The 14,831-nt window shown below is 33.0% G+C and overlaps 1 protein-coding gene across 4 annotated transcripts in view; it reads right to left on the bottom strand.

Moving 5' to 3' along the window:
- The window catches only part of SLC38A6 (solute carrier family 38 member 6), a 52,734-nt gene that overhangs the window by 31,464 nt on the left and 6,439 nt on the right, over positions 1–14,831 (bottom strand). For all 4 annotated transcript variants that reach the window (XM_006915100.3, XM_015591972.2, XM_015591974.2 and 1 more), the window contains exons 4-5: positions 6,692–6,744; positions 3,509–3,548 (exon numbers count right to left, since the gene is read on the bottom strand). In XM_006915100.3, coding sequence (XP_006915162.1) covers positions 3,509–3,548; positions 6,692–6,744 — 93 coding nt within the window. The remainder of the gene's footprint in view (positions 1–3,508; positions 3,549–6,691; positions 6,745–14,831) is intronic.

Genomic DNA, 14,831 nt, shown 5'->3' with positions numbered 1-14,831 from the left:
ATGTAATTCTAAACTACAAATCATTCTACTGGCTTTCTAGTTTCTTTCTATCATATATATAGTTTATAAAATTGTCTTTTTGAGGCAAAATCTTAGGCTTTTAAGTAGAACTTTTTAAACTGTCTCATTCATTCAACAAATACTATTTATTGAGTTCCTCTACCAGAAACTAGGTCAAGTTATGAAAACACATAGTTCCTGTCCCCTAGGAGTTTTTAAAATCCTCAACATTTAATCTTTTCACGGCTTTTAAAACATTTACTATATCACAGCAGAAAGAATAACGACTTTGAAAGTAGACAGAGCAAAATTTGAGTCCCACCTTTATTAAGGGGTAAAGGTAAATGGTTACTTATTCCTTCTCAGCCCTGATTGCTTTCTCTATAAAATGAGGATAATATCATCTACCTTGAAGAGTTGTTGTAAGTATAATTAAAGTGTCTAGTGGAATACTTGACCTAAATAGAATTTGTTATATTATTTTTCGGTTCTAAACAATCACCGCAAAAACTCAGACCACTTACGCTAATAATGAACAGCCTATCTTTCGAAAAATGCTATCTGAACTACATTACATGCAGATAGGCATGTAAGTTTAAAAATTCAATCTGATGCTATACACTTTATATCATCTTATAAATATCCACTGTATTTCCAATTAATAAAGAAAAATATAAAAATCCATTTTGAAGAAAGAACATTAAATAAGTCATATGCACACATATTAAAGATCCTCACAAATAAGTGTTTCTTCTTATTTGAAGTATTTCTTCTTATATGAAGGCTGGAGTTCCTAGTCACTAACCTTAGAGGCTCAGCAGCTGCCCTAATCGTAGTTCCAAGAACTGAGAATCCCCTTTTCAGACAAGGAGCAGCATTTATGAAAGCTTTCAGAGCAATAATTGATGATTTGTTAAAGATATCTAATAAAAGACCAAATCATCTTTTGAATTAAGTATAATTCTCCCACTGAACTTTCTTGTAATAAGAATATTTTAATGCTCAGAAAGAATTAACACGTTTCCAAGTACCAAATTAGGATTAGAATTTTGGGGTAAGAATAGACTTTAATTAAGATCCCTCCTTCCCATCCTACCCCTAGCAATTTAACAAAGAGGAAACTGAAGCCAAGAGAGGGATTTCCCCAAGACACATGGCTACCCAAGGGCAGAGACTGGAATAGATAGAATTCGAGGTATCTGACTTCCAATCCAGTGTTCTGCTTACAAGAGCAAGCTTCCAATTCTACTATAATAAAGGAATCATTTATGCATACCTGTCTAAGACAAAAGAAAAAAACTTCTGAGATATGTTTCAGTTATTACTTAATGGGCTGTCAATAAACTTTTAACCAATGTAAAGGAAGTCATGAGGACTATTCTAAAAACTAAATAAGTATTGCTGGCTTTTCTGAATTTGAGAGACATTAAAAAAATGCTATGACTGCTTCTAAGTCATTTTAAAAAAGGTTCTAAAACAAAGCAAACAAGCAAATCAACAAACTTAAGTTGGGAGAACTGATGATTTATCTGCCACCAAGTGCATGAACCCTTTCTAGAACATTCTGACAACTGGCCAACCAGATGTTTGAATGCATCCAGGGATAAGGAGCATTTTCAAGGGAGTGTAGGTCATCTCCATTATCACACGGCTTAGTTACAAATGTATTTTAAATGAACCTGAACTAGTGTCACTGTAGACTTCTTCTACCCATTAGTACAAGTTCTGCTCTCTGAAATAATAATGAATTTTTCTGTATTTCATGTTCAGCATTTCAAATATTTATAGTGATCAATCTAGCAGTCCCCCTTTCTCCCCTTCTTGATAAATAAATCCAGAATACTTAAAAGTACCTGAAAATAACTGATACAAATCATATTCAGCTCCATTCAGTTCAACAAAGGTTTATCAAGTCCCAGGTATGGTGCTAGGTTCTGGGAGTACGAAGAGAAATGAGACATAATCCTTGCCCTGGAGGAGCTTACAATATAGTGGGCGAGAAAAGCACATACAGAGATAACTTTAATCTAATAACAGCAACTGCTAAAACAGAGTCATGTTCAATAATAGTTACATACAAGATTAGAGAACAAGGAAAGGATCAGAGTGAAGGATATAGAGAGTACGTACAACAGTGAGCATTGTGTCAGGGTCACAAATTTGGATCTAAATTCCTGGATTGAAAATTCTATATACAATGCTAAACAATAGCTCAATCTAATCTAAACAAAACGTAATGGTTCTTAGTAATCATATGGAGAAGATAATGAGGGGCTAGAAATATCAAAATATATATTCATATTAGAGAAAAGTACGGAGTTAAGCAATACATATTTGCTAAAATAAAGTAAATTATTCCAAAGTAGATCTTAAAATCAATGGCATTGATTCATAAAGGAAGAGACTAGCTTTACTGATTTCTAGTTTGAAGAGTAAGGTAGTATATGTTAGAAGGAAGTTATTTGGTATGACATCCAAGAAAGCATTCTTCTCATTCGATAACATTTTTTTTCCCATGAACATTCAAAGAATTAAAAGATGAATGGTGAGGATTTCCAAAACAATGGCAACTGCAATTTACTGTTGAAATATTAATATTTTCCTTGACCAATAAACCCGTTAAAGATGGAATTGAGTTGAATAATACTTAAAGTGAAATAGCTTAGATCTCTTGAGTATCAGAGCTGAACTTTATTAAAGCTGTCATCTCTAAATTATTTTGAACTGTTACATGTAAGAAATAAGATTAAAATTTCCTCTGACCATACAATCTTGCATAAGACCAAAGTGCATGTCAACTTTCTCTGTATTTTCCTTTAAACTAACAGCATTTATTAATGGTAAAAGCATGCTCAACACTTCGTAACATCTTTACAACATATATAAACATAATCCCCCTATTTTTGTATTTAAATGTTTAATACATTTAATCAACTGTCTACGATTCATAGTAATTTTTGTTTCTATATAGTTCAATGGGAACAAGGTAACAGATAAATGTGAGAATGTTTATTTGTTTCAGGTTTATTTTTTAGAACATTTGGTCATTTTTTAATTTCTTTGTTACAAGAGGACTTTGCTTGTCCACACTTGATTGTTCATAGTTCATGGAACACCATTTTTGCTAAAGCAGTAAACACCGTTGGGGGTGATTAAGACAAAAGTAGAGGTGAAATATTTTAGAACCACCTGGAGAGTTTTCCCAAACAGTATCTCACCACTACCACAGCTACAGAAAGCCATTGCTTTAGAGGTGTACTGCAGATCTAATAGCAAGATTGAAATCAAGGGTTTACCTGAAACTGATTTAGAAGCAATTGTCCAGATGGGCCACTAAAAAGGATTTACAAAAAAGAGTAATGAGGACAATAGGCAGAGTTTCCAAAGATACTTATGTCTACAGAGGTTCAGGTTCCCGGCTAGACCTGTATGTAGTAAGGCAAGAAACCAAAGAAGGAAATCATTTCCGTTACATCTATGCATAAGCAGTGCACTTTTAATTGCTTACCTCCAATATTCTGAATTATTATGGTGCCTGCCACCACCACCTATAAAAGAACAAATGTATTCAGAAGATGAAAGGGAAAAAATTAAAGGATCAGTATTTTATTAAAATCCAATAACTATTACTAAAAAACAGATGCAGAAGTCGAAAGAAGAGAAATTGGAAAGAATAAATTTTGCCAGCCATTTGTAATACATAAAACTAATAATCATCACATAAAAAGCTGTTCTTTAACAGTTCCATGGTTACTATAAAGAATACTTTTGAAAGTTTTCTTGGCAGTCATTTTTAACAGTTAAAAGTACTAAAAAGCTAGTAATCAGTGATTATCAAAGTACCCCAAAATTGAAATTGACTCTATCTGGTCTCATTCCCCCCTATTTACTGGTTTTACCACATTGCTTTAGTAGGTAGTTTGAGACAGCTTAAGGTGTACTGCGCCAATGGTGTATTGCATAAAAGGAAATGATACAGTCTTCTGAGTATACCAGCTTGGTATAAATCAAGCCTTTGAACATTCCTGTCTCAGGGATCAATAATCTAGAGCAGAAAACTTTAAAGCCCACATATTCTCAAATCTGAAAATTTAGCTAAATGTTTCAAAATCAAGAATATGAAGCGGGCTGAGTGTAAGACAACAGGACATGATAAATACTATAATATAGTATTGGTGAACTCCTCCCTTTTCAAAATGGGGGAGCTAGTACTCGGCTCTGGCCAGTTGCTGGCATGTGAGACTGTGGATCCAATGCAGTCAGAAATTGAATTTTTTTCAAAATTTTCTAACTCTTGGCGATTAGTTAAAAATAAAAGGATCTGAGCCAAACAAAATATGCTTGAGGACTAAGTTCAGCCTGCAGGCTGTAAGTGTCTGATCTTTGATGAGATTCCTTGGAAACTCAAGACAGCACTTTAACCGTTCTCGGTAATGAGATGTGGTCAGAGGAAAGAGACATTCTGCTTGCCCCTGGGCCCTTCGATCACTCAAATCTTGGTGGATCTGCACTCCCAATGAATGTTTAGAGCTGAATAGCTATCTAGGATCATTCGGTCCTACATGGACTGGGAACAGATCACCCTTCAGACCCACCACTAGTAAGAATTCCATCAGTGGCACAGCATTTGCCTGTCCTGGAAACACTCTAAGTTATTGAGACCTTGAAGTATGCAGAACAGGACTAATGATAGGAAAATCTGGCAAGATGTCTCTGAAGATATGGTGACTGCCACTCTGACATTTTCTAGAAAAAACTTTGCATGTCATCTCATTTAAAAATTAGTTCCAAAATGTCAGTTATTTATGAAAAGACTATTTTGAACTTTTGGACACTATCTTTCATATGCAATTGGTAACTGCTGTCATCATACGTGAAAAGTGAATTTTTCTATTAATATGTTGCAAAAGGCAATAATAGCAACTTATTGATGATTATCTTTCTATTTGGGGGCTGAATTTAAGCATTAAAGATCTACAAAGTCAGTCTATCTACCTATCCATGTGTCTTCAGCATCTTGCACAGTGCATTACACATGGTTTTTGCTCAAGAAATATTTGTTTGGTGAATAAATAAATCAAGGTATAAATAATTTTTAAAACTTTCCTTAGAAGAATTCAAAAAACATTAAAAATATTTCTTTAATTCTCAGAACAATGTTATCCTGTCACATATCACATCCATATCCATATCTGGAAAGAAAGAAATAGGAAAGTTTCAACCCAATTGTGGAAGTGAAGAGGAAATATAAAAAAATCGAACAAACAAAAGTAACTCCTCATTTAGAGTATCCTCTGTGTACCTGCCTACTATGTACCAGGTGCACACATTAAAATGATAATGCAACTATTCTAGTTTTAGGAAAGGGGACTCTCAGCAATCCATGCTCCTCTTTTAGAACTGCTGTTACACAAGGAATGCAGGAAATACTAGTGTGAAATAACGGTGATGATGCTTAAGAGTCATGTTATAGATCATATTAAATTAATTGGAGAGTTTTCTTATATAAATAACATTTCCTTCTTCCTTGGTTAAACTGAATGCAGGAAATCGATCACGATTATACCAAACATTCTGATCTTCAGGAAAGAGTAATTGTTACTAGGGATATTAACAAACCCTTTACCCTCAAGTAACTATTTTCCATTTTGTTCAAGTTTCAGGTATTAAGATAAGGTCCAAAACAGGAGGCTACATAGTATAATTAAAATACTCCCTTTTGCACTTTTAAAACAAAGTTAATTTGAATGTAAATAAAAGTGTTTTCACCATTACATATCGTTTTCCTCCCAGACTTTATTCTTAGAAATTAGTTTAGCCTTCTACAAACACAGCATCCTTTTAGATTAAAAACAAAATAAACAAGCAAAAAAAACAAACAACATATTTAAAAATGAAAAGAAAAAGGCCTGTTTGGAAACAACATGAAAACAGTTTTTAGAAGTATGACAGCTCTTCAGAAATAGAAAAGTACTACAGCACTAATAATATTTAAATCCTGATCACCTGTGGAAGAAGACAGTGTTTCCCTACCTCTTAAATTAGGTTAGCATGCTGATCACAAATGAATGCCCAATAAATACTGCTGTTATTTCTTTTATTCTGAGGAGGAAAAGCAGTAGATTTAGAGTCTAGAGTCCTACAGTATAATACTGGCTTTCAGTAACTGTGGAAAAATAGGCCCCTCCCTTTCTCTGGGCCTTAATTTCCTAACCTATAAATGAGGGGATACCTAGATAATCTTTCAGCACTGTTCAGCTCTTAAATGATATGATCTTCTAATTATCAGTTTTGTAAATAGTCATGCTCTAATTTTAATACCGTGCTACTTTCTTCTCCTATTTTTATGAGGATTTGCTCAGAGAATATAATCAAGATTAATAATGAAAACTTAAAACAGGCCATTGTTACTGTTTTAAAATTACTCAAGTGATTGCTCTCATTAGGATCAAAAACACTAAAAAACTTAAGTGTTGAATTAAATTTATTGATGCATTTTTAGGAAAGGAGTGTAGAGAGATTTCTTCTCTTTCTCTTCCTGCTCCCCTTATTCTGTCTGTCTTCAGTTTAGTTTCCTTTTATTCACCTAATTTCTTTCTCTCATCTATACTTGTCTCTTTCGACTGGAACAGAAGGAAAATATGCCTCTTTGGATTCTGGACATAGTGAGAAGGAAAAAAAAAAAAATTACCTTTCCAGGTAATCCAAATGCAAAGAGTCCAAGATCTTCATAAGATGTCACAGCTGTTAAGAGAAATTATAATTTTCACTTTTACACAAAACTATATGTGCACCAAGACTTAAAGGGAAAAGATCTATTCCACTACTACCTTAGAGATACTGGATGGTCAAATTAAATTTAAAACAGAAGTAACCACTTTCTGGGAAACTTTTGAAGACTTATGGTCTGTCAGGAAAGAGTCCTCTTAGAAAAAAGAGAGCTTAGCAAATCACAAGATTGTCTACCAACCATCCAGGCTGCATTAATTCAAATGGAATAATTACCAAAGAACAACCCCACTTCTCACTTAACAGTACTTGCGTACTATACTTTCCAAATGTAAGTTTTTGTTGGCAATGGTTTATGATAATTGCATATGTAAATAAAGTTAGATAAAGAATGAAAGCTGTATCATACTTTCACAGACAATCACTTTTCCAGCTACCTGCAATGATGATAATGTGTTCATGATAGAAGAAATACTCTGATCCTCCAATTAGTAGGGCATACATTTTCTATTTCATCATAAGAGAGTATAATGTTATATTTTTATTCCATATGTTCAAGAAGTATGGTTACAGAAAAGATGAAAATTAAATGGCTTATAAAAGAACTAAATTTGTCCTACACCCATATAGCCTCATGTTCTAACTAGCGACACCACTGGTAAAAATAAGAGAAGTAAAAACATTTGTATAATCCTATTGTTTGAAAAGTACTTAACCTTATAGTCTTTACACTAAAAAGAAGCAGACTAGCAGATATTAAGAATCAGTACAGCAACACACATCTCCTATTGAGTCAAAGATATGGCTTATCATTTCTTAAAGCAAGTTTTAATATTTTGGGACTAAAAATATACATGGGTTTTCTTTAAACTGTCACTAAATTAACAAAAAACTCCTCTATACTTACGTAAACAAAGACTGCCAAATATGTAAAAATAAGCTTTTAAAAAATCGTATACGGTCTTTATATGCTACAACAAAGCCAAAAAGAAAACACTAAAATCCTGAAAAAAATGAGTTTTAATAATTAAGAAAAATATTAACTTTTTTTTTTTTTTTTGCCAAGTATACATTTAAAATTTTAACTCTATTATCAGGGTTGATCAAAGAATTTAGAAACTTTTTGGATTTTACAACTATTTTTAAAAATTTATTTACATACTACTAAACACAGTGGACAAAGACATTTTAGTTTTGAATTTGGGACACAATTTCATTTTAAGTAGGAAGCTTTATGCTTTAACAAGGAAAGACTTCAATAATAATCTTACAGAGGCAGATTTTAGCTATACAGTTGACCTTTGAACAATGTAGATAGAGGTTGACCTCTGAGCAGTCAAAAATCTATGTATAACTTTTGATTCCCCCAAAACTTAACTACTAATAGCCTAGTGTTGATCAGAAGTCTTATTGATAACATAAACAGTCAATTAACACATATTTTGTATACGTATTATATATTGTATTCTTACAATAAAGTAATTTAGAGAAAATAAAATATTAAGAAAGTCATAAAGAATAAATACACTTATAGTACTGTACTATATTTATCGATACTATAAGTTCATGTCATCTGTTTCCAAGATGAATCATCTGTTAGCACCTACATCAATACTGTCTTATATGATATAAAACACTATAGATGATACATGTATTATTAACACCAGGCTTCAAATTTGAAAATATAATTTGGAAAAGAAATTCATATTTACATGTATAACAATTCATGCATTGATAAACAAAGAAGCCGCGATATGATTGCTTTATGGTAGCTAGTGTAATTGACAAAATTGTTTCACAGTTGTGAAAAAGTCTCCAAAATATTTTTCCAATATATTTACTGAAAAAAAAACTGCATATAAGTGGACCGCATAGTTCAAACCCATGTTGCTCAGGGGTCAATTGTATTTTAGGACATAAAATTAAAAAGCAGAATTACAAAACTAAGAACTGAAATTTTTTCCTCCTATGACAAATGCCAACATTTTTTTTTCCAAATAAACATATTCTAAAATGAATGTCATCACAAAACTTAATATTTTAATCAGTAAATTTTTACTAGTTTGTTTTAATATTCCTAAACATAATTGAGTGTTAATGTTACATACGAGCACAATTCTTTATGTTTAACATTCCAAAGCCTTGGTATGTATATTAAAAACTAGAAAAATTTCTAGATGTTAGCTTCTATCTAATTTGACATTGAGAAGGTAATTTTGTTATATAGTATGTGTGTGTGAACCAAGTCTCCAGAAGGTCTCTGGGTCACTATGAGGCATGAGATTAAAATAATATCATTGTTCATGTCTCTTTTATGTTAATGTTAACTGTGTCTACTCTTTCTTAAGAAAAACTTTCCTTCCAAGAATTTAAAGCAAGGAGACTTTTCAGTGTTACATATGAAAACATATCAAATAACTTGCTTTTATTTAATTTAATTGTTTTATATATTTTTATTTTTATTGATATACAATATTATATTAGTTTCAGGTACATAATATCGTGATTTACATTTTTGTACATTACAAAATGATCACTATTATAAGTCTAGTTACCATTTGTCACCATACGAAGTTATAACAATATTATTGACTATATTCCCTATGCTGTACTTACAACCCTGTGACTTATTTCTTTTATAACTACAAGTTTGTACCTCTTAATCTACCTTCACCTGTTTCTCCCATCCTCCCCTCTGGCAACCCACCAATTTGTTCTCTGTATCTATGAGTCTATTTCTGTTCTGTTCAAATAACTTGCTTTTAAAATGATCCATTTTGCACTGGTTTCTCAGTTGGTGAGCAAATTATCATGATAATACTCATCAAAAAGTTTAACTAGGGTTTATTTTTAAATAGAATAAAGCAAATACAGATTATATATTTAGCAAACATGAAAAGCAAATAACTTTCCCACAAGCAAAAATTATATTAAAAGATTCCGAAAAGAATTGTATTTCAATTATTTAAATTTACAAAAATTAAACATTTACTTGTAATTTTAAAATTAGAACACAACCTTTATTATTCCGGAAAATATAATCAAACCAACAGCATAATAGAGGTAGTTGTAATTCCAACTTCTGACAATAGTGGTATACATTTTAGCAACCTTGAATTGTTCTCTATTACTTTCTAGTTTTATAAAAATATTTCAAAATACAGCACAGTCCCAAATTCAGAGTGAAAAAGGCTTAGACTTTTAAGTGGAGACTGAGTACAATGTTCAAATCCTAACTCTGTCTTTCAAGTCAGCATATCTGGCTAGTCTTTCAGTTCTGTCACTGTCATATATCTTTTATGTTGCAAAATCAGAAGCACTTTTCCATATCTGAGACATCATGAATACGAATAATGGTTTCTGGCTTAACATTGAGGCTTTATTAAAATAAAATATGTACACAGTCAGCCAAATGCTTTATCTCCACATATTCACTTTTTAATGGTTTTCTGGATCATCTAAACATAAACTGAAACAACACTAGTGAAATTCTTTTAAAGTTCTGTCATTTGGGTAATTAAGATGCTGGGAACAATATAAACTGGTACTGACTTTTGGAATGCAATCTGAACAGTGAACTTTTAAAATATTTATAAGATTTGACCACTAAGAGCTTCCATCTTAGGAAATAAGACAAAAATCAGAAAAATCATTATATGCAAAGATACTCATCATGCATTATTTACAGTGAAAATAAAAAACTACCTAGGGCTCTACAATGGTACAGTAGTTAAGTAAATTATGGTAAGTATACCTGATTGAATAATATGTAGCCATTAAAAACTGTGTTTATAATAACATGGAAAATGTCAATATTAAGTGAAAAACAGGATTCAAATATGATCCATAAAGCAAAACACAAAAAGAGTGGAATGAATTATAAACAAGTGGCTGTGTAGTCATCTTTTTCTTCTTTTTTTGAGGGAGGGGAATTTCAAATATTCTGCAATTACTATAATGGTATGCTAAAACTTTACTTTTTAAAAAACATATTTGAATAGTTCTGTTTCCTCCAGCTAATATCTGATAGGGTTTATTTAAGCTGCAGTTTTTAATTTCTCTGGTGTTTAATAATTTAAGTGTCACTTTGTCTACTAATAAGGGATATTTTTTCTGTTCTTTCACATGATCAACGTTTTAATATCTTATTTATAAAATGAAAGAGGTTTTGAGAGATATCAAAATAAGATGTGGTGATGACCAGTCACATTAATAGCACATTCCCATTGAATAGGAATAACATTAATTTCGAAAACTGTGAAATTAATTCAGCCTTTTACAGGAATTCATACGAGCAGTACTTGGCACAATCCTCCTGAAATAACTGAAAGCAGTCATAAGCGATCTATTTTAAGAAATTATATTTTGATATTAAAGAAATCAATATTATGTTTTTGAGGGAACAGAATGGCTGTAAAACTTAATGAAATAAATTGGGGAAAATTTTCATCTTTAATGTACCATCAAGGCACACATTAGTGCTATTTTGGCTAGACCAAGACCGTGGCCTCCACAGGAATCATTTGGAAAGCTGCTTCCCATGAAGCAGTGGAATATTTCCAGCTAGTTACTCCAGTGTTCTGTCTGCTTTGCATTTTTTCTTCAATGAAATAGGACAATTAATAAACTCTGGTTACAGCACAAAGCCCAAGTTTCAGCAGCAGCAATATTATCTTTGGATCTGGATTGAGGGACAAGAGTTATTCAAAAACAGTTCAACTCTCAGAAAGTTGGCCATTTGGAATGTACCCTTATTATTTTGAAATATTTTTCTTTCTTGTGTTTTCAAGCACTTTCCTCTCACCATTTTTCTCCCTAATAGTGTCAAGCAGGTCCTTCACTTATTGAATGTCTGCTATGCAATTAATTACATTGCCACTTCTGATCTTTCTTAATATGTATTTAAATGTCAGTTTACCAACTAAATATAGTATGATTTTGGAGAACTCAATGCAGTAAAAAAATAGAATGCTGGAATACTAAGAATACTCTCCTTTCAAATGGCACAGAGGCTGTGTTATTGCATGCATAAGGAAAGCTCTGGGATCCCCATATACTGCTTGGCTCTGCAGTGAACAATATTTACATAATCATATCCTATAAATGCTATTAATTAATTTTTGACTTTTAGACTCAACATATAGATAAAACATGAATTACTTACATATGAATACAAACAGAAAGTAAATATTGTCAACCTGACCATGTAAGGGCATCTCAGAAAGACTGTGGAAAATAAAAAGAGGACAGGTGAAAAGAAGGAGCACTAATATCATATATGGAGAGAGTCGAGACACTGTCTAAAGCACATGTAACAAAAATAAGGGTTTAAATGTATTATTTAGAGTTACAAAACAATCATTAAAATTAGAAGGGGGAGGAGAGAATTAGTGTATCCAAGCTAACTCCTCGCTTTTCACAATGAAATGTCAACATATGATCTCTTAATAAATAACAGTAGAAGAATATTATGTAGACTTAAGATGGTAACACCAAAACTTAATAACAAAAACTCTCAATGTTGCTAACTTTGGGAAATGGAACTAGAGGTGAGGAAGAATGGGTGGGGAAATTGCTTCAAGTCCTCCTGTAACAAGTGTGCACACACATACACACACATGCACATATGTGTGTGACCATATATTTTTTGATAAAAATAAAAAAGGTTAACTTAAAAATATGTTTAACTCTGCACAGACTCACACCCATCCTTTCCCTGTAGCCCAATAACAAAAAGTTCAATTTCTGCTACAGGAAACACCTACTGTAACATCAAGGCAAATTGTATGGAGTCACTGCATGAGCAGAGCACACACGTAATCTAGCCCACAGTTTCTCAACCTCACCACTACTGACATTTTTGGCCCAGATAATTCTTTGTTGTGGAGGGCTGTCCTGTGCATTGTAGGATGGTTAGCAGTATCCCTGGCTTTTATCTACTAGATGCCAGCAGCACCTCACACTCCCCATCCCCAGCTGTGACAACCAGAAATGTCTCCAGACGTTGCCAAATGCACCTGGAGGAGCGAAATCAAGCTCAGCCAAGAACTACCCATTAGACAGAAGGATGTGACAGGAACACCAGTCCACTGAAGATGAAGTCACATAATCAGTTCACTTAATTTAATTGTAGGTCTACTGAACTATGCTCACTAATGAAAAGTAGAAAAAGAGATGAAAATATAGTTTGGACAGCTATCATTCCAAACAATAAGCAAATGCTCACAGTGAACACTGAAATGAAAAAGGAATCAACACTCTTTGGGTCAGTTTCAGTTCCTGTGTGCTCTCACAGTGACAGCATCTTGTAATGCTGAATGGTACTCATCGTGACCCTGAAATAATCCATTTCATATGGTACCCAGACCAAGGTTGGGTGAAAAAAAAGGCTCTTGGCTTTATTGAGAAATGGTATGTTAGCTTCCAACATGTTGTATAAATGTTGAACACTCTATTTGGTAAACTATATAAGGAATTTTCAAAGGTAATTTTGACTATACATCATTTTGCCTTACATGTTGATTTCGTAATTTTAAAACAGAATCTCTCTGTAGCTGTAATACATCCATCCAGTCATCACCCAAGTATCCAACTTATATTAAATACCCTCTAAGTGTTAAGCACAGTTTGGTAGATGCTGAGAAAAAAAAGGTTAATGGTTTGAATATACACTGAATTATCCAGGAATACAATTACCATGTAAATGTATATTTTGTTTTGTTTGGAACTCTGTCAAAAATTGTTCAGCTTTTGGGAAAGTCACATAACCAACAGCAGTTACTTTGGTTTTGTTTCTCCCTTTATTTTACTGTATGGCATTACATTAAGTATAAATAGTGTATTAGTTTCCTATGGCTGCTGTAACATATTATCACACACTTGGTGGCTTAAAACAACAGAAATTTACTCCATCACAGTTCTGGAGGCCTAGTTTCCCTGGGTTAAAATCACAGTGTCAGCAAGGCAATGCTCCCTCCAGAGAGTCTAGAAAGAATCTGTTCCTCACATTTCCCTGCTTCTGGTGACAGCTAGCATGCCTTGATCTGCGGTCATATCACTCCTATCTCTGCCTTTGTGTCACAATGCCTTCCTCTCTTCTGTCTGTGATCTCCCTCCATGACACATGTGACTGTGTTTAGAGTTCACCAGGATAACCTCCCCATATCAATGTCTTTAACTTAACCATAACTGCAAAGTCCTTTTTCGCCATATAAGTTAACATTCACAGATTCCAGGGATTAGGATATGGATATCTTTTCGGGGGCCAATATACATCCCACCACTGGAAGGTTACATACCTCTAGGAATTTCATTTCAGATAGTAAAGGGAGCACCTAGAATTTTTTTTTCATAAAAGGAAGGTACTGCGATGGATTGTGCTGAGAATCCCTGTTCTAGAGAGTTTAAGCAAAAAAACCCCAAAAAACAAAATGCAGAGCTAAGGGGCCATTTTACTCCTTATTTCCTCATCATCGTTAAAAATTAAAATTCTTATAAAAATTGTAACCTTCTTTTAGAAAGAGGAAGATAGGGGACTGCGTTCTCTTTCTCAGTAAGTTTTAAGAATGACCAAAATTCTCTTTGGAAGTAACAAAGTGGTGAATCTCAGTATCTACCTTGACTCTTTTCAACCACCTTAGTGCCTTCTCTCTGCCTCAATAAAAACTCCAAATTCCTTAGGATGTGACACTTGTCTATCTCTTTAGTTTCATTTTCTTCTCTGTACATTGTGCACAAATAATAGTAAACTGTTTTTTGTACTTTGAGTAAAATATGCAGTATATGCCTTTGTACCTTTGTATATGCTAGAGTATTCTTTTTTGCTTGTCTGTTAGTCAAATTCCTTTTCAGCTTAGTCCTCCGTTAAAATTTACTGACCCTCAATCCCCAACTCAGACAATCAAATCACTACCTCCTCTGAGCTATCACTGCACCTTACACATATTTAAATTATTACACTCATCACAATAGATCATAAATTATTTGCTTGTATATTTGTCTCCCTTATTAGACTATACGTTTTTTCAGGGAAGGAAGTGATTCTTATTTATCTCTGTATTCTTAATAGATAAGAGTACTGAATGAATGAATGAATGAATGAA

This window comes from Pteropus alecto, unplaced genomic scaffold (assembly GCF_000325575.1).
Source record: "Pteropus alecto unplaced genomic scaffold, ASM32557v1 scaffold276, whole genome shotgun sequence".
Classification (NCBI taxonomy): Eukaryota; Metazoa; Chordata; class Mammalia; order Chiroptera; family Pteropodidae; genus Pteropus; species Pteropus alecto.
Note: the sequence above shows the minus strand (reverse complement) of the source record. Positions and strands in the feature narration are given on the sequence as shown.